Source organism: Neodiprion pinetum, chromosome 7 (genome assembly GCF_021155775.2).
Source record: "Neodiprion pinetum isolate iyNeoPine1 chromosome 7, iyNeoPine1.2, whole genome shotgun sequence".
NCBI classification, from domain to species: domain Eukaryota; kingdom Metazoa; phylum Arthropoda; class Insecta; order Hymenoptera; family Diprionidae; genus Neodiprion; species Neodiprion pinetum.
In genome coordinates this window covers 2,451,824-2,472,584 of record NC_060238.1, presented here as the reverse complement: position 1 = coordinate 2,472,584, position 20,761 = coordinate 2,451,824, and the positions used below count along the sequence as shown (strand labels likewise).

The 20,761-nt window shown below is 37.8% G+C and overlaps 1 protein-coding gene across 4 annotated transcripts; it reads right to left on the bottom strand.

Moving 5' to 3' along the window:
* Positions 1-9,007: 9,007 nt before the first annotated feature.
* LOC124223088 (very long chain fatty acid elongase 1) lies at positions 9,008-16,841 on the bottom strand. Of its 4 annotated transcripts, none has more exons than XM_046634758.2 (7): positions 16,720-16,841; positions 13,396-13,454; positions 12,158-12,348; positions 11,497-11,577; positions 10,991-11,153; positions 10,560-10,699; positions 9,008-10,164 (listed from the first exon to the last, which is right to left on the bottom strand). In XM_046634758.2, the coding sequence occupies exons 2-7, from the start codon at positions 13,439-13,441 to the stop codon at positions 10,000-10,002; spliced, it is 786 nt and encodes a 261-aa protein (XP_046490714.1). In that variant the 5' UTR covers positions 13,442-13,454; positions 16,720-16,841; the 3' UTR covers positions 9,008-9,999. The 4 variants fall into 4 exon arrangements, with proteins under 4 accessions (XP_046490714.1, XP_046490712.1, XP_046490713.1 ...); XM_046634756.2 differs by lacking the exon at positions 16,720-16,841 and adding an exon at positions 14,752-14,792; XM_046634757.2 differs by lacking the exon at positions 16,720-16,841 and adding an exon at positions 14,495-14,535.
* Positions 16,842-20,761: the final 3,920 nt, after the last annotated feature.

Below are 20,761 nucleotides of genomic sequence, written 5' to 3'. Positions count from 1 at the left end.
TTCCATCCTTCCTTCCGTTTTCCACCCGGCATGCTATGCGATTCGCGTTACTTACTCGCATGGCGGTTTCGGAAGCCCCGTGGTTGAGGTTTTACCGGATGGTGAGAGACGCCCGAAAGGCGGAAAGGTGGTGAGGTGGAAAGGCGCACCGGAAGACCAGAGGAACCCCAGGGCCCGACATATTTGCCATAGTTTGTCTCCCCGAATATACCACACCCCGATACCCATCGGTTCGCCGTATTATACATTCGATATGAAGTCTCTGCGCTGGTGTAAAGAAATTCCTGCAAAATCTCGATCTTGCCAATTTAACACTGTGGGTTATTTTTTCACGTCTCAACAACTTTTCAACAATTTACAATTAAAAGACTCCAATGTGATTGCATTGCAGACTTTTTCAGACTGTGAACGTTGATTTTTTTATATTCCCATATTTAGAGGCGTTATCAGCTGTATCAACGCAAGTAATGCTCCGAACGAGATAAAATTTTAAGACTAATTTCGCTTCCGTATGAGAAACGTGTCACTGAAAGCTGATTCGATTTTATCCACGAGTAGAAAAACTTCACACTTTAGTCCTGCTTTCTAACCTCAAACTGTGTTCCGGACACGGTATATTTAAAACTGGGTACGATGGATTGATTTCGAGATGACAAATGAAGGAGCGAGAATTGAATTTTCCGTAAAGATAAGCGATGAATAAATTTCGCTAGTACGGCAGAGCACGAACAGTTCTATCGGCGGTTACCAAGCTACGGGGGTTTAGCATAGAGCTAGCTTAGAATAGTCGATTTCCCATGTGCATTCCTTTACGGCTTACGGGTTAAGCGAGTCTCGTAGTCATCGTTTGCGCGTAGCTGTATATTGTGCGATCCAAGGAATCGCGATGCTCACGTCATGCGTGAAACACAGGCACGTATATGAGGGAATTGAATTCGGTCGAATTCGCAGAGGTCTGTTCACTCCAGGATCGATCGCATAGTTTCATAGGCATCGACCGCTTCACGGATTCCTCGTGTACTTGAGCCAATTCTCAATTTGACAATTAGCCTCCATCAAAAAAATAAATATCATACATAAGAAGGTTTTAATGTGCCGAATCTGCATCTGCTTTCCATTTTTTGCCGTCACGTACATGATATAATTTTTTTTTTCCACAATTCAGAATTTGCTGTATTTTGTTTTTGCATTTACACCACGTTTGTTCTATTCGAATAATCAACCCAAGACATATTGCGCATAGGCAGGCGATATAATGAAAAGCTCTCGGAACGTATACTTGCAGATTTTTTTCTTGATCGATTCGCGGTGAAACTGCAATCTATGATATGAAAAAAAAAGAAAGCTACAATTTAACCAGAATAAATTATACCAGTAGATAGATTTTCTGACGTTTTAATCATTAAATTTTTGAACTTTGTCACCTTGTGTATAATATCGTGCTATTCTATCCGGGAGAGGTAAAAATTTCGATTCGCTCCAATGGGATTTTTCGAGAATTGTGTTTAAAAACGAAGTATGCATGTATATATATATTCAAGGACGTTCGAAGCTCCACGCGAGCCGGATGATGGGAAAATTTCTCTCCGAGCGAACATCACATGATGCGAAATGCACTTTTCCCGGGGTGCAGCAGCATCGCGTGGAAAGGGGTTTATTTACAATCCCAACTAGGTCAGCCAGACGATCTTCTCCTCTTCCTCTACGGGAAATTGATTTGTTCAGCTTGAAGAGCAAACATTCTTATATTTATAGCGGGAGGAGAAGATAGGTTGCAGGGTATTGGCACGGGCTCTGGATCATGGCTGTGCGGTATCAATGTAGCTACGTATCCGACATTGGATGTAAAAGTTGGATGAAAAGAAAGCAGAGTGTTAGAAAGTTGGGATGACGACGAACGGAGGGAAATTAACGAAACTTGTGCCATTACTACTAAAAATTGACAATAACACGGGTCAAAGATAAAAAAAAAAGAAAAAATTTCCCCTCGAGTTTCTATTGAGATGAATAATAATAACCACAACCTTTATTTATTACTTATAAAGTTTGTTTTTGTGTTTCTTGCGTTGTTAAATAAGTCTTGAAGTTTTTGCTTAATAGCTAATTATATATGGTTGTCTATTCGGAAGAAAAAGGGGAATGTTTTCACTGAAATGTAACGGACTTTATCGTTATTAACGTTATCAGGATAATTTTATCATCTCTTTCACATTTCTAGTTTATTATTAATTATTATTTTTGGATAAAAGTCATTTAAGTGCAAAACTCAAGTTTGTTCAGTTGTTATTTACAATAAATGTATTGAAGAGATAAAATAGAGAAAAAGAGAGAAAAATTTACATACGATAAATGTTTGAGAAAATAGATAATTGTTCTTAAAATTCGAAACATCGTTCTTGGTTTCAACAAAAACAAGCTTTATACGATAAAACAATTTTTTTCGTTCATTATTTGCGTTGAAGAAATCAAAAATTGACATCCAGAATCGAGACTCGAATTCGTGTTTACCGTTGTAATCGGAAGTAAAACGACCAATTCTTATAGTTCGCAAAATTCGATTCCTCAGCTGTCTTTGGTGGCGTTGTTTCGCGACTCGAGACCAAAGCACCAAGGTTCTTGCTCGGATCGGATCAGATCAAGAGGTAGAAGACGTATCGCGACGCAGAGTTGCAGGTATAGACGTATAGACATATGGTCGGTGATGCGGAGGGTGGCATTAACAGATGAGAAGTGGTTTCCAGTTTGGGGAAACTTTTTCATCCGCGTGAGAGGCGTAAAAATTCATTCCTAAAAACGCAGAAGAAGAAGAAGAAGAAGAAGAAGAAGAAGAAGTAAAAGAAGAAGAAGAGGGAAAAAACCAGGCATCCGACCAAAAAATGGAGTAAAAAAAAAAAAAAAAAAACAAAAAACAAGGTTGAAACTTCTCGATTGCAGCGCACGCGTTCAAGTGCGGGAAAAGTTGCGGTCGTGCCGATTCCACGACGACTTCTCTCGAGCAAGAAAAATGCCTTGGGAAACTTTGAATATTTACAGCTTCAACCCCCCCTTCCTCCCTTCCTCGCCCTTCCTTCTTTCCGACCTCACACACCCTCCACTCGAAGCAGCGATCAGCTTGCCACCTCCAGAGTTTCGTTGAATCATTCCTGAAAAACCTTTGAAATTTATTATCGTGAATATTATACGTACCGCCAGGGATTATGTATTGGTGTCGATGAAATTTTCAACCCGGTTCGATTTTCCATCATCAGGTTCTACGCTACCCGATATATTATTTACAGGATGACCGAGAATATTTGTTTGTACGCTAATATTCGTGCATCACAACTTTTATTAACATTTTTCAAACCGGTCAAAAGTGGATGTTTAAATAAATTTAAATTGAATCTACAAGATCTTTTCATTTTTTATTTTTTTTTGCAAAAGTACAAAGTCTGCGGAAAATGTTATAAAACCTTTGAACACTTATTTTTATTCGATTCGTTTTTGGCTTGCAACGACGCGTTGTTATAAATTGACATATAAATATCTTGTGTAATTTTTGATATAATTTTCCCAAAGATTTTACAAGTTATTTTTCACCGAATGGCATTTATGAAAATAATCTAGAAAAAATCGACTCTTGCGTGTAATGTTTACACTCATACTTGAAAGAAAAATTATTAGTGATTGAAACTAACATTCGAAAAGTGTATATTATTTAGAATTATCAATCGCATCAAACTTTCGTGGCAACAACAAGAACCTAATTATAATTTTTAGCTTCATTTTCTTTTGTTCTTGGCTTTTCACGGTTACGAATAATATTGCAAAAAAAAAAAAAAAAAAACTTCGCCCACCTTTTTTTATCTCATCTTCGACCTAATTCTTGAGAATAATTTTGACCCACGACGTTGGCGAGTCCCTTGATTTTCACCTTCCTTTAAAAAGCATGGAAGCACATTTTTTCCGAGATTTCTCGCTGCCGGGGATGCTGAGAACGGCGTCCAACCGTCATCGGTGAAATTATATATTATATACGCAATTATCGTCTCGAGCGTAGTTTTGCTTGAAACTTTTCCGAATCCCTGCCAACGAAGACAAGGGTGTGCACCCTGCACTTTGCGGCAATAAGTCGCCTTTATGCATCGACCAGCTGCCCCGTTACGACGCCTAGCCTGCGCTGTCTGCTAAGTTTGAATCGATTGTTATACCGAATACTTTCGTACCCCCGAAACGATTTTCACAACCCCGTCGCCGTGACGTGTCGCTGGCGAAAATTTGATACGAGGATAAAAATAAAGACCAAAGTTGAGAAGAAGAAGAAGAAGAAGAAGAAGAAGAAGAAGAAGAGAAAGGAGGAGGTTTAAGACGAAGAAAAAAAAACAAAAAATTAAAGAGGAGTGTAGAAACGAGCTTCTCTATGTATAAAACCGTGAAATGAGAAAACGAAAACCTCTGAATCTGTTTTATTACGAATACTGAAGGAAATGGTAAAAATTTGAGAACGATTGTTTCTCGGTCAAGAAGTTATACGACGGTACGAATAAATGCAATGGTCGATTTTTTTTTTTTTCGTTTTTTTTTTTCCTCCTTCTTCTACTTCTTCTTCTTTCGTCTTTTACTAATGGAACGACAGTCGTTGCGTTCTCGTTTCGTATATTTCCCTGCACGAATAGCTTCATTACATTTCTAAACGCGGGAGAAACGTGCAATTAGGAAGAAAGGGGAGGGAGGGATATAAACGGCGTTATAATAAGCAGGTCGTTTAACGACTCGTCATTAAATCTGCGGTACACGGAGTGGTCGTCATTGTCGAAAGTCGAATGGTGCGAAAGGGGGAATATTCCCATCGCTTCTTCGCAGTCGGAGAGTGAGGGTGGATCCCCTTAAACGTCGTTAAAGACGTTTAAGTGATTCGGAGCGTAAGGGAGAGATAGGGGTTTTATTGCCGGCCGCTAACAGTTACCAAACCGAATCCATAATCTCGTTATTGTTGGAGATAAAACGAATGACTGATACAGGCGTAGGTATAACATTGCCGGTTGGCAGTTGCCCGAATAACGGATAGGCTGGATTATTATTTACTATTATTATTATTATTATTATTATGCGTCTAATGGTCCGTCTCGCTTTAATTCCAAAACCATATTATTCGTTATTGCGAACACTTACTTTATCCACGTATAATTCTGAACGATTTCTTTTTCATCCCAGTCTCAATTTTTACATCCCTGAAAAGCTACTGCACCATTTTTTTTTTTTTTTACTTTTCATCACCTCTATTGGTGTTAGAGAATTGTTAGTTTCGGTGGAAAATAAATTTTCCGAATTTCAACGAATATTTTTCGTTTTACAAACCTCTGGAATCTGAAAAAAACAGGGTTTTGGAAAAATATCATAAACGGCTGGATGAAAAAAATTTGACGGGCACGATAAAATTTCGACGTCCCGTTTAATTTGAACTTCATATTTTAGCAGAAGTAAATCGATTTTCAATGTTTTACCGACAAACGCAGACTTTTTTTCTCCTTATTACATTTTCGAAATAAATGATTATATTTTTCCAAGTTTGTATATTTATTTTTAAAAATACTTATAAATTTTTTTGTCTTTCTGTAATTATTCTTTCGCTCGGACGTTTTAGAGATCATCGCGAAAGTTTATCCAACAGACCGACAGAATCTTCCCTTTTCATGCCGATGAAAAGTATCGCAGAAAAAAAAAAAATCCGTATCGTAGAACTTTTTTTTATCTTACTTTTCATTTCTATTTCTTTCTCTTCTGGCAAATCTTTACACAATTTACCAAGTTTTTCGCAAATAGAATATTATTAATACAGCTCTTTCGTTATTATTAATGTTACGGGTGTTCTAATTACCGTTGTAATAACGAATGAAATTTAACGACCCGCAGAGTCGAGCCGAGTCGGTTATAAACGTTGAGATTTTTCCGCGACAAGCGGGAAAGCCACTAATTTCGTATTCAGTGAGCGAATGAAATGACTTCAGGCTGTTGGGATGGAGACGAAGAAAAAAGGGAGACGCGAAGAGATTCCGGGGCTTGCGCTCGTGCGAGAGAGGAGGACCTCTGCCATAGGGCTCTTTTTAAATGATTCTTCCACGTCCGAAAATTGCTTGATACATACTGTATATAGGCTTAGGGTCGGGCCATGCCGGTGCGGGGGAATTGAAAGTAAAAGAAGCGAAATGAGAGTGTTTAAAACAGGAAGTAACAAAATGAATTAAAATAAAAAGGAAACGAGGAAAGGGAAATAAGAAACAAAAAACAGCATTCAAAAATCAACCCTCCAGCGGGTCGTACATTTGTTACAAGTGCCTTGACTTCGTAAGTCTGCATTAGCAACAACAACAACAACAAACACGCCATTTGTATTTAACGATAATACCGCGCTTTTATTCCCTCGATTTTTAGCTTTCACGTTAATGAAAATATCTCGGTCTTTCGTATTGTTTGGTATATCTATTTTTATACATGGCGTTTGTGTATATATTTTCTGAGCGAAAAAAAAAGTCGTTGAATCAACTAAATGTGATTAATATTTATTAGCGACAATTCAAGATCAGCTGGTCTGACAAAATGTTTTGTCGGAGTATTTAAATCAATTGAATATTTTGTTAGGCCAACGGATCTTGAATTTACGTCTCATTTTCACCTCACGTGTCTGATACGATTTATGTGGGTGCGGTTAAAAATTTATAATGCCCGATTTATAGAAGGGCCAAAATATCGAACTATCAAAGACGCAAAAATCCATGGGGCTTCGATTCGTAAAAAATTCGATATTGTAACCCTTGTAATTTTTGACCTCTCCGTTTTTTCGCCCTACTCGATTTATACAGCTATAGATTTTTCTATTTAATCTTTCGTTGCAAAGATTCCCTTCTTTTTTCCTTTTTTTTCCGTTTCTGGCCAATTCGTCGAATGTATTTTTCATTGTCAAGTCAAATGTTGGAACTTGATCTTACCGCAGGATCGTTCCACAAAGATATGAGACACAAATTATACAAAATATCGTAATTTGTTGGTTTTTTATTTATTTATTTATTTTTTTTTTTTTTTTTGCAAAAAATAATACTTGCCTGCATTACGCACTATGCGATTGGTATTTTATTCAAAATTACGCCGACTTTTGAAACATCCGAATCGCAATGAATACTGCAGTATCCATTCCACACCCTGTGGCATGGAATTAAATTAAATTTCAATTAAGCTCAATTAATTAAGCTCCGTTCCTCGTGGGAACTCCGCCTGCCTGCAGCAGCACCCCGAATCCTCGAGTCCTCGTGGCGAACAAGGTCTTAGGTGAGCCTTGCTGCAACGCAGGAGTGAGAGAAACAGAGAGAGAGAAGAGAGATAATCTCTTTTTAATTGGTATCGTGCGACGTAGACGCGAACTCGGTTTTCGCCAGTTTCGTGTCGAGAAATTCGTCGGGACATGCACTCTGTGTAATGTTTGAAAGAAAAAGAGGTGAGGGGAAAAAGAAGAAAGAAAAGAAAAAAGAAGGAGATTAAATATAATAGGAAAGAGAAAATTAATTAGAAATTAATTAATTAAGGAAACGCGGGGAAATGAAAAGAGATCTGCAATTGGGGCGAGGAATCATTCGTGGATATATTTTCATTTCAAGGAATGTAGAAAGTGGAAAAATCTGAAAGCTCAGGTTCGCGAAGTTTCAATTTTTTTTTTTTTTTTCTTTTCTTTTCTTTTTTTTCACCTAGGATTGGATGTAGTGAAACAAAAGACTTGACTTTTCACAAAAGGTGTCGTAGTTGAGTCGGTCACGTTAATTTTCTATTTGCAATTCCCAACCGGCTTCGTCGATGTTATTGAGAACCGTTTGAAGAATAATCAGGACAAGAACAATGAGACTACAATTTGTTCGCTTTGCTTGGCCAAGCGTTGTAATGAATGTTAAAAGATGTACGTTTGATGATCGACTGCCTGACTGATTTTGAGCGTAGTCGTGGCTCAGCTAAGCCTGACGCTTTTCTATTTGTGAAAACATTTGTACTTACTCCTGCAAGCACGACGGAAGAAAGATTTTTTTTTTTTTGTCTTCATTGTTGCCCTGATTTTTTCCGAAAATTTTCGTTTTTGAGAACGACGAATTTGCGAATAAAATATATTAAAAACCATCCCCCCTCATTACGATACAACAGTAACATAAAAATTAAAGCCAAAGTAATATAATAATGATATTATTCGTAGATTCTACGATCAGGGTTACAGAAAAATTCTTTCCTTTTTGTCGTTGGCTTGCGTTAGATATCCTTGTTTTTCACTTTACCAATTCCTTTTCCTGTAAATTCGCCTCTTCATCTCATTTTCACCTTCAAACTAATCGATCCGATTCTGCCCCGCATCTTCATCGTCCTTGATATTTTTCTCATCCTCGGGAGTCTCGACGTTAATCCTTATTGTTTTACTGTTATTATTTTCCTCTCTACTCCCATTTCACGAACATTCCTTCTATTCTCGTCCCTTCTCCGTGAAAAGGATGTACGCATATTCGTCCGTAATCGTGAATAGAGAGATTCTGTTCGTAACGTCTTTGGACCAAGGATTATCTTGTGTCGACAGGATGTAACGGAAGGGACGTAACCTGGTTGCCGCGGCTTCCGGCGAGCATTGAATATTATAATGCTAGGCGAGCTTGCGATATTCAGATTTCGTTCGACCTTCGAGCGTAATGCGATTTTATTTCGGACGTTCGGTCACGTAGCACGATGCGCGTGAGCCCTGTTTATGAAACTTTATCGAGATACAAGAGGTTGCAAAAATTGTAAACCTCTGGGGCTCGAAACTTGTATTTGAATTAGAAAGGAGAACTCGTGTTTGATGGGCTAGAATCGGATATTTTCTAATCACCTAAATAAATAAAAAAAAAAATATCGAAAATCGATTTAAACAATATCACAGTGACGCCGAGTATAGTTTTCTCACTTTTTTTTTTTTTTTTTGTTTGTTTTCCTTTTACTTTTACTATCAAGAAAGTACAAAATTACAAACTCAACAATACAAGTCTTTTTTTACACACCATCTCCGAATCTAAAATACTATATTATCATGTTATTCAATATTTCTACCTACCCTAAATTATTAACTCTACTTGTCGCTATGTTGTTTTTTTTTTTTTGTTTAGTTTTGTTTTGTTATTTCTCGGCTTATTTGAATATTTTTTCTATACACGATGTGTTATATATGTATACGTATATCAGGGTGGTCCTTAATAGGGTTGTCTTGGAATTTTTATGCTCCCAGGGGCTTAAGCGCTTTCAAATTGATGAAAAAAAAAAAATCCCTGATAATTTAAGCTCTCAATATCAACTCTAAGACAGTTCGCTTTGTGATCGAAGTATCTTATAGAAATAACCTGCGGGAAAAACGCTTTTGGCTCTTTGAAATTTTACAAGTCGTTAACGAATATACGGAAAACAATGTGAAATGGATATTATTGTCGAGAGTTGAAACGCTCTACAAAAAAGCTCTGATGCATAGAATAAATAAACGAAAGCTTTCGCATGTTAATTAACGTTCAAAGTTTCATTTACATAAAATTATCGTAATGTCAAGTACGGCTACGAAATAAACAACTGTACTATAATAAAATATATTGCAATGTTCGTCGACGATTTGAAAAATTACAAAGAGCAAAAAAAAGTCTTTTCCCCATGTTATTTTCACAAGATACTTCGATCACAAAGCGAACTATCTCAAAGTTCGCATAGAGAGCTCAAATTTTCAAGGATTTTCATATCTTTGTATCATCAATTTGAAATCGTTTAAGCCTCTGGAAGCATAAAAACAAAAAAAAAACAACCACATTAAGAACCACCCTAATATATTTACACATATCTGTCATTATTACAGAATATATATGTATATATATTTTCATGTTCGATGGAAATTCGTGCACAGAGATTGAATATTGTAATATACTACCTATCAGACGTATAATAATATCTTACATTGTAACATAATTTTTATCGTTCACATTTTTACCGCGACTTCTTTTTGCAGTATGATCTTTTGTAAAAGTCCCAAAACATGTAGAATATCACTACAACGTTGAACATGTAAATGTAGGCAAGTGGTTTCCGGTCCGGCTCGCATGATGGCATCAGCGATTGCGCCGTGTGCACAACCATTATCACAAATTGAATCTACAATTAGAAAATACGTCGACGGTTTGAGAAGAGAAAACATTTCACATTTCATAATTATAATCGTAACAGTTGGAATCGTGATAAACATAATAATAACAATTATCGTAGGAACGAGGATAAGAATAGAAACGAAAGGACGAATTGAAACAAAGACAAGGATAACTCGAGAGATGAAATTTCGACGATAAGTACAATTTCTAACGTATTAGATTCAGAGATTTTTTATGGAAATAAAAAACAAAAAAAGATAAGGGAATGACTGAATTACACGTAGGAATTTTTTATCTCACAGTTTTACAGCCTGTTTTTTCTACCTCGTCGGTGATACGTAATCGAATAATTATTTCGTTAATTAAATTTAATTCGAATCGTTAAAATATATGTTTGCGAACCAATTGAAGTATCGTCAGATACGATTTCCAAGGTTCGAGTTTCTTCCGCACCGAAGGTCCCAGACACGCCAGTAAATAATAAGTGTACATTATCACGTGAACAAGGCAATTCGGCAGCATGACGAAGGTCCACATTCCGCCTGAAATGAATTTCGAGGGTTGTATTGCTGTTTTATTGCGAAAACTAAGATCGAAGTCGATTTCTGAATTGTTAAATTTTGTCGCAGAATTTCGTTCGAGTATTAACTGTGCGTAACGTAACGTTGCCTAGAGAAATAACGTTCCAAAGTTGGCTGGGGTTTGATTAACTCCGTGTAAGCGATGTGGAAGTTTCGATAGGTGTGAGTGACCAGGGTTAATTGAGTAGAAAGTGATCGTTTTCTTTTTCATTTTTAATTTATCGACTTTCAACCGCGTCGAGTTCGTATTACCTGGAGCGTATTTGCAAGCTATCCAGGAAAGCATAACGGTGGCAACGTGGTGGTAAATGTGGAGAAACGACGCCTGGTTGTACTTCTTCCGCAGTATGAAAACCACCGTGTCACCGAGCTCGACGATTTTCAACAGCAACAACCACCAAACCCATCTCGCCATCTATGTGGGAAAAAAGATTCATCGAATTCAATAAATCCCCGGAGCCAACGATCTTTAATTTCCTAGAATTAATCAGGTGATTTTTGTTTGGAAATTATTTTTTAAACAAACAGATTAACCAGAGAGAAACGTGATCGTTTATTCAAGATAATTAATAAGGAGAAAAGTATTTACGTTTGTCGTTAAAACATTGAAAATCAATTTATTTACGGTAGAACCTGATGTTTTCTTATTTCACCAAAAGTGATGCAATGTCGTCAATGCAATTCGTTCTTATTTCGATCTGACTGAACGGTGAATTGAATATAATGGAAACAGAGTCGTTATAACGAAATCTACTCACGTTCAAAGGCTCAGGGCTGTAGGAAAAATCGACCGGTTCACAGCCGAGGGATATGTTCGTTGTGAAACCTGATGTGAGGAGCTGGAAACGACGATTTTTTATTCAAAAGGTACATGAATGAAACTTTGAAGATTTCCCGGCAAGGTTTATCCTCGCCTCTCAAGTTTTTTGGATTTCTTTGCAGCTTCCTTCGCCTCGCCTCTCATAAAGATTGCAATTATTCATCAGCCCGTATATTTTTTTTTTTTTTTTATACTGTATACAGACTTGCGTAGCGGAAATCGTCCTTGCCAATTATAAATTAAATCATCGCCTTTGCGCCTTTTATACGTATCTGTGTATACGGTGGATTCTATGCGAACCTTGGAAATTTTGTCGTTGAAAATCGTTTTAAACATTTATAAATAATTGAGCGGTTGGATAAAAAGTCTGAAAAAATTAAGGGTACTGTTTCAGAGTTGGGACAGTTGCGGAAAATTTGTTAAAATTAAAAAATTTCGTTATCATGGAATTCCCCATATATTCCAAGTTGCGAGCTTTCAAATGAAGAAAGACTGAGAGCGACGGGACCGAGCTTTAATTATTACTCACAGTCAGTGCTCGGCCGACTGACTGACTGACTGACTGACTGACTGACTGACTGCGATAAAGTTACACTTACCCCGTAGAATATAACCCCGCTCGAAATCGCCACGAAGATGTTATAGGCGACCATAAACCTGTGGAGAGAGTAGGGACTGCGTCGTTCCATAAAACGCGGCCCGAAGTACAACACGAATCCCAAATAGGCGAGGAGCGTTAGTGCCACCGGTAACGGGCTGCTCATCAGGAACCAATTCCTCACCCTCGGATCTGGAAACAGGACGAAAGTCGTACTAGGAGTCCTTCGTTTTCCTATTTTTCTCTATTTTTTATATCTTATTATCCACCATATTTCTTTGCTGCGGATAGTAAGAAAGGCTGTCCGCGTAATCAGTGATCGAATTTTCAATCAAATTAACCGAGATACGTTTGAAATAATTTCAATCCGGAAACAATCCACACTGAGAAAAATTTTGTTTGTTACATTGACTGGAAAAATTCAGTAAAACAGGCATCGTTGAAAAAAACTGTCTGAATATTGTTGGAATTACGAAAAACGAGGTGGGCGTAAACATTTTGCGCTATTGTCGATGTGTGAGAAAATTAGTTCAATCAAACTACAAACAAAAGCATCGATGTCAATTTTTTATTCCAAGACGTTGAAGAATGTTAAAAAATTTTGTACGTTCGTCGATTTTTCAACATTGTGAGTAGGTACTGTAGTTTCATGCGGAAAATTATGCTCTCTATATTATTACTAAAAGACCGATATTTGCTATCACGGCGTTTTTATAATTGGATATTTTATCATTTTTATTATTCCACGAAGATCCTAATTTCAATCAACGATCGGTAACAGTTTTGAACTTACTTTTGAGATGCCAAAAAAAAAAAGAATCCGTTCCAGTGAATTTGTCGAAAAACAAAAAAAAAACGATTGTAAAGTGAAATTATATGAAGCTAACAGGTTTTGTATCATTTAAAAACGTTATCCAAGCTCTTGTTCAAAATTTTTGTCAGTTTCTTCATGCATCCTTTCAAAAATCATCGTAGTTTGGTGATATACGAATTTGACAAATTAACACAAAGCGTTCTTTTTCGTATCACGAATCTTTATCAAAGTAACGACCTTCATTCTTATATTTATACGTACATCGACTGAATATTCTGAAAAACTTTTATACCCTCCATCCTTCAAAAATGTATCACTAAAAAGCGTTCCACTCGTGCAGCCGTAGAAATAAACGTTTAAGAAAAAAAAATTTTTAATAAATAAGCCCTGAGAGTCGGTGAATTTGAGAAGGTTTAAAAACTCACCGGAAATTTCCTCCATGAGGAAACGGTACGTCTCGACGATTCCCATTTCCGGTTCCAAGCTGTGCCGATACAGGGTACGAGGAAGAACAACCGTCGATGAAAAGAAAAAAAAAAGGATTAAAAGTACGAATTAACAGAACACCGACGTAAATAATTTGTGATGAAATTTGAAAAAATCGATCAACGATTCGATAATTTATTCATGTACGAAGTTCTTCATTCGCACGTTCCTCGGTCTCAGAGACTGCGAACTCTCCTCGTTGAATGTTGTCCTCCGAATAAGAAAACCGGTGTTATAAGAATCGCGAAGTATGACTCGAGAATTCTAACGTCATGTTAGAAATGTGAAACGTCATTCGAGCCCAGTGCAGGTATTACGGAAACGTCGACATTAAAGGCCAGATGGTCACCTGTCCGTTTCGATAAAAGGACATGTTTGTAAATTACAAACACAGGTGAAAACGCGACGCATTTTTACGCAGCCAAGTATTACAGCAGTGCTGATATTAGATTCGCTAGTGGTTACGGTTATTTATTACTTATATTATTAGTATTAGTATAAATTATCGTATTGCGTGTAAATCAATTCCAAAAAGATTTTGCACCCCCTTCGATACAGCCCGTTACATTATAAAATGAATCGGAGAATATGTAGTTACAGATACTGTTTGATATTTTATATTTATTTTAGTTTTGTAAGTTCAACGGGAAATATAAGCCTTTTGCACGTGTTGAAACCCCGGGTTTTTTTTTTTTATGACAATACGTTTTGATATGCAAAATGGGGAAATAAATCGATCTTCTGAGAAAAAAAGAAGTTCTCCCAATTTCGTGAGGTGTTGTTTCTTGCTTCTTTATGGAGGAAGCTTTGTGACGGTGAAAATGTTATTGTTTTTTTTTTTTTCATTTCATCGAAATCATTGATGATTTTTCGTAGAAAAAGGTTAGCAAAATTTCATTAGCCTGACGATGTGGTTTAATTTGGTTTGTTTCGTGTATTTTATATTCAAGACATACCTACGTATGTTCAAATTATTGAACGACTGTGAAAATGAAAATTGTTTATCTTGTTTAAAAAATAATGATGATTTATCCTCACGTCGTTCGCATAAGCACGCACGCCATAATTCTTTATCAACTTCTTAACTGGAATTTACCAAGCGCTACTAATTTCTATTGTTCGCACAAACCAATTTCAACCGGTTCGCAAGGACTTCCGACTTGTAATCGCTTGTGTTATCATCAGTCATTGTCCAATTCAATTCACATATGTATTTTTGTTCAATTTACGTATATCTTTTATTCAATTTATTATATAGATGGTGGTAAAACGTTTTTTGATACCATCTTCTATACCCTAGTTTTTCAAGATCAGTTTTCATTTTTGTATTAACTCGGTTGAACGTTTTCATATTCATTAATTATTAAAGTCTATTCGCTCCGCGCTCGTACTTCGCAAAGGTCACTTGAGTCACTACATTGTATTGTAATCGACAAACGTCCGTTGTATAATAAATAGATTATCAGCGAACACAGTTAAACCAAGTATGAAAAATTCCCATTTTTCAATAACGTGTCGAAGATTGTAAGTCTTTTTCATTTTATACTTCGAACGCACGTTGGGCAAAGCAGTCCGTCATCAGTCAGTTTTATCCTTCGTTCCCAAAATATCTTTTCGTCTTGTAGATTTTGATTTACATCGTTATATGTCTCTCTCTTGCTTTTGTATTTCATTGTTCAGAGAACAAGAGTTTGTGTATCGGTGATCGTAATTTGACGAATTCCGGGATGTGGAGGCCAATATTTTCACCATCTTATATTTTTTCTCCCCAAATTTTTTTACACGTTGTTATTCGACTCTATCGGCTGACTGAAAATCCAACAACAATAGTTTTTTATGAAAATAAAATATTTCCAAGCAAAAATTAATCTAGAGTAATTTCATCAAAGATTTATCACATCCGTAATATGATTTCAAAGCACACTCGTTCGTTATTTGTCCAATTATTACACTCAATAAAATCCCGGCTTGTCATTGAAAAATCAGAATTATCCAAAGATTCTGCGAACGATCCGCTACGTAACGGGAAATTCCGACTGTGGACCGTGAGCGCAGTTTGAAAGTCATTCGAGTGAGCTTTCCGATTGAGACTTGAGGTTACAAGAGAAGTTGTTAGGTGCAGGTGAAAATCAGACGATTACAAACGACAACTTGATGCCAATTAGCGCTGTAGCCGAGCCAACTAAGCGAACCCAGGGATACGGCCGGAGTGCAAAGGAACGCGATCAAAGCTAAGGGGGTAATTGGCAGATGGTCTGCACAGTTTACTCTGTCGCCTTCCATCGTCGGACGCCAGAACTGTGGAATTTCCCTGTCGCGAGTTTGCCTTACGGCTAGAAATTGTCCCGTTTCTCGGTTATATTCCGGAAGTCGGTGGTTGGCTAGTTTGAAAATCAGCCGTCCGTTGGAGCGAGATTTTTCATACCAAATGCATAACCGAGAAAACGAACATCGTACATCTTGAAGTGCTTGTGAAAATTTGATACTTCTTTCTTAGAATCTATTTACTACGAGTTAATTAATAATGCAAAAATTCGATACGACTCGACGGCTGGGAGGTGGATTAGTTTCGAATATGCCGTCACGTGAAAAATTCACGCGTGTTCCATGTTCGTTGTACAATGTATAATTACAAAGTGTAATATGTGTTGACGAGCTTTTCGGCAGGGTCAGATGTCGGCGATAAAAGAGAAGCATTTAATTGTAAGCAAATTTTTTTAGACAGCGTCGCGTGCCGGCTAGGCGAAAAATCAAAAGCTAATGCGAATTATTTTTAGGCTCACGAAGAAAAAGTTATGCACATTCGGAATTTTCGAATTTCACGGACATTTGGAGCAATTTGAGTTTGAGAGCTTTAAGTATTAATTATAGTTTGAAAAACATTTTAGAATTTTTTCATTGAAATTAATAACAAAATGGCGGCGTGGTGCACATAAGCAGCGAACGACCACGTTTTCAATCCACTGGCGCAGATTCCGGGGTCAATTTTTATCCGATCGACTTGAAATTTTCACACAATCTTTAATACTTGTTTATCGATGAGAGCTCGTGGCTACATTCTTGAATTTCAATCCCAAGATTTTCTTTATAAAATTTTTTTTGACAATTTGTCACAAGTGTTTTCATTTTCTTTAAAAAAAACACTCCTAAAAATAGGTATGATTTTAGACCGTCCAAGCTGCCCCCCCCCCCCCCCCCCCCTCTAAGCAAAATTGACTTTGAAGAAAAAATTATCGCAGTTTCGCTCATTTCCTTGCAAGTACCTTGACTTCGGCTTTTCTGCAGTCTAGTTCAGCGCAAGTCCACAGTCTCTCAAATTCCTCGTAGCACGCGTGATGCCGGAGAGAATTTCGGTTATTCAATGATTGAATGACGACACGCAAACTTTGGATGACTTCTCACCACAGTTGGAAGCCGCATAATCAATCGAGCCTCTGCTACCGGTCATCATCGAATTACCAGTGTGTAATAGAGACATCGTGGTGCACTGATTCAGTCTGTTATTCGCTTGAGGCAGCTGCAACGTCTTCCCTGCAGTTGAGGGAAAAATCATTTAAACTGATTTAAAACCAGACTTATTTCCTTTAAAGGTTTTTTTTTCAACGAATTTCGGGATCTTGCCGATTTTCCAACGGATAATTTAAATAGTATAAAAACGATACGTTTTGCTATAATTTTTCGATGTCTAAGAATGCACGGATATTTTATCTAGAAGTTTATCAAACGATTTTCATGCCGATTCTAATATCGATTTTTTCACCGATCATTGAACCCGGCTGAAAATTATACGTTTTTTTTCTACAACTTTTCTGTGTCTCATAGTAAACAGATATTTTATCTGGAAAGATTTTCATGCCGATTTGAATACCGATTTTATTGATTGTTCCTCTGCATTTTCGTGATCCCTTAGAATGAGGAGTTTTTGTACGGACTAAAAGAGGAAAGGAATTCAATTATCAAAAAAAAAGTGTCATTTACAAAAATGGTGTCGCATAATTACGAAACATAAAAAACTGATTTCAAGCCTCATCGACAAGGATAATTCAATTACGCGTTCGGATTGTGTTGTAAAGGAAAAACAAAAACCTAATCCTGGCTTGATTTCCCCTCAGAATGACAAAAAATAATCGATTATTTTTCCTCACGATCGGTTTTTGTTTTTTACTACCATAAGCGACGCAATGCAATATCAATTTATGTGATTGGAGTATCAATTATCATCACTATTTTACTTATTAGGTACATGATTTATATAATAAGTGAAAGATGAATGAATATTATCACCTGAAATTGAAAAATATTTTGAACGAAACTGTAAATTATCAAAACAACTTTTCCGCCATTGAGACTGCATACTAAAAGTTACGAAATATTGTACTCACATGCACCGTTTCAAAAAAAAAAAATACAAAATGATCGACGAATCGTTCAATTCTTACCGATTCAATCGATTCGTGTTCGATTATTTCTTTCGTCTCGATTAGTCGATGCATCGATTATATTCAGCTCACCGGCCATCGCGAATACCCCCCCTGAAAAACGATTCGAAAAATGAGAACCAGGGAGGCCAGGAACGCTCACCTTGATCAGCACCGCGGTCGTCGTTACGACATCGAAGAGAAGCTGCGTGCCGGTTAAGATGCAGGCGGTAATTTACCGCTCGAGGATCGCATCGCGTCGATGCGGAGCCGCGTGTTGTACGAATGGAAGGAAGGGGGACGAGAGCCTCGAGACGGGGCGAATACCGCAATGCGGTGAACTGATCCGCACCCCGGGGGCGACTGCGGAGGCCTCTCCAGGTTCCAGGTTCGACGCCGCCAAGGCTCGTCCTGGCCAATTCTTCCCTCGGCTTGCCGCCTGCTCCTGACGACAGAGACGCCGACGGCGACGGCGACGCCGGTTCTTCGATCTGGTGCGCGAGTCGATCCCAGTCTATACGGGACGACGGATCGTCCTCGACGGCGACGTCGCGGTCACCTGCGGGAAAATACCTACCTCGGGGAACCGAGGAGGGACTCTTTCAGGATGGACGAAAATTTTTGGCCAACAATTGCGTCGGTACCTAAAACCCACACTGAGAGAAATTTTTAGTTCCGGTTACCGCTCGGTCCTTAACTATTTTCATTTTTTATTTTCATTTATTTTCATTTTTTTACCGGAAAGTCTGGTATCCTTTACTCACTTACATTTTCTTGCAACTGTTGGGAAAATTTAATGCTCGTGCAAGAATAAGTTGACGTTAAAGCCTTGCTTAGCTAAAAAAGTGGAGTAAACCGAACAAACTGATTTTGCGTTGGAATTATCAAAAAAGGATCGACAATGGAATCAAAGAATCACGGCAAAGAAATAGTTTTTTTCTCGTTTTTTTTTTACCAGTGCAATATGGTTTCAAATTTTTACGGATTTGATTCTTCGCCTCTTTAAAAATCGGTACAGTATTTTTCACTCTTCGTAACAGTTTCGAGCCATTGTTAAATAATTTTAGTAATTGATTTTACCTAAATGCTGCAGGTTGATGAGTTCCTTTTGATCTGTGGCTCTGAGAATAAATATATGATGTACCGGGTGTTAATCTGAATCAGTTGATTAATTGAATAAACAAGATATGATTCAGAGGATACTGTTGAATTTAAATCGAGTATTTTCTGTGTGAAATAACGAGTCGAGCTAATTTGATGGGATGGATCGTTTCTTTACTTCGATTAAACGATTCGGAAACCTTGAAGAGCGGAAAACAAGAAACGTATATATTGATGTAATTAGAACAATTCCAAAGCTTGATTCTCACTGAATTTTCTCACCACTGCCAAATGATGCGATGCCAACTTGAATCCAAAAGAACCCGACGAACCTAAAGAACCGTAAAACCGAATTTCAAACGTTCTCAGCAACGATTTTCCGTTTGTTTTCAAAAATTAGCGCGATGAATAATTTTTCGCGATCAGACCGAGGCGCTTCCGTCGAATCCATCCCTTGAATTATACTTCTCCCTTAACACTTATACGCGGTGCCTCCTCCCCTCGATCGATGACTGAAGATTTTTTAAAACGCCGACGTTTTCAATAAAAAATCAGATAATAATCAACCACGTTGAAGATTTCTCGTTCACTGTGTACTCGAACGAAAAGAATTGAAAAATAGAATTTTAAATAAAAATTGAAACACGTTCCGAATGAGAACTTGCAAAAGTCGACGATCCTTGCTCCAATTTTACCGCCAATTTCCCCTCGAATCGGTTAACCCCGAAAAAATTGGACCGCGTAATTAACGCAGTTTTTAAAATCGAGTTACAAAGCCGATTCGCCGGCCGGTCAGCCTGGCTGCCTTACCTAAGGGCGGACAACCACCCCGCGCACTAAGGCTTAACTGGACACTGTCCGCGAGTGCGACCCCAGCGACTCGCAAGCTCCGATGTACGGCTTCCCCGTCGGCTGTCATTTGATTCAGGATTAGCCGGGTCTCTCACTCCCAGCTGTCATGCCGTGCTGGCGCTACAACCGCGTTAGCATTCCTCGATTTGATTACCGAGTCGCAAAGCTCGCCGGATGCGGCGTTTTTTTCCGATAGTCGGAGGTAAAGCTTTTCGAACTTTTGACGCGGATCCCGAAATTGCTATCGAAAAGTTCACAGTTGTTTGGAAATCGAGATTCAACTTCAGGTCAGACTCGTTTTAGGGATTCTTAATGCGTCAGATGAAAGCTCAAAGTGAAGTTCAAAGTTTGGGCTACGAGCTTTTGGCGGAGGACTCGAATTTGATGTCGAAAAGTCTCCGGTTGTTTGGAAATCGAGCTTCAACTTCGGGTCAGACTCGTTTTAGGGATCCTTGAAGCGTTCGACGAAAGCTCAAAGTGAGACTCAAGATTTGGACTTTGAGCTTTTTACCTGGAATCCGAATTCAGTATTGACAATAGAATTTCAACTTCGGGGAAAACTTTTTGTAGGGATATTTGGTATGTTCGATAAAAGCTTGAAGTGAACTTCAAGGTATGAACTTCGAGCTTTTGAGTTGGATTCCGAAGTCATTGTAGAAATGTTTTTACGCTTCTTTGGTAATCGAGTTTCAAATTCGGACTAAACTCGATTTAAATATCCTTGAAACGTTCGGTGAAAGCGCAGAGCGAGGTTCAAGGTTTGGGCGTCGAGCTTTTGATAAGGAACCTGAATTCGCTTTCGAAATGTATCCAATTATTTGAAATTTGAACTTCAATTTCGGACCAAACTCGTTCCAGGGTTTCTTGCTGTGTTCGATGAAAGCTCAAAGTGAAATCCAAAGTTTGGACTGTCTTTTGAGCTTTATTACAACTC

Bases quoted from the DNA above. Each gene is read 5' to 3' on its own strand.
- LOC124223088 (XM_046634756.2), bottom strand. From the start codon at position 14,777: ATGAAAACTGATCTTGAAAAACTAGG. The intron at 11,578-12,157 runs GTAAGTGTAACT...CGTCGTTTCCAG, and splicing joins GCGGGGTTATATTCTACGGG to CTCCTCACATCAGGTTTCAC. The intron at 10,165-10,559 runs GTTCGCAAACAT...TTCTAATTGTAG, and splicing joins ATCTGACGATACTTCAATTG to ATTCAATTTGTGATAATGGT.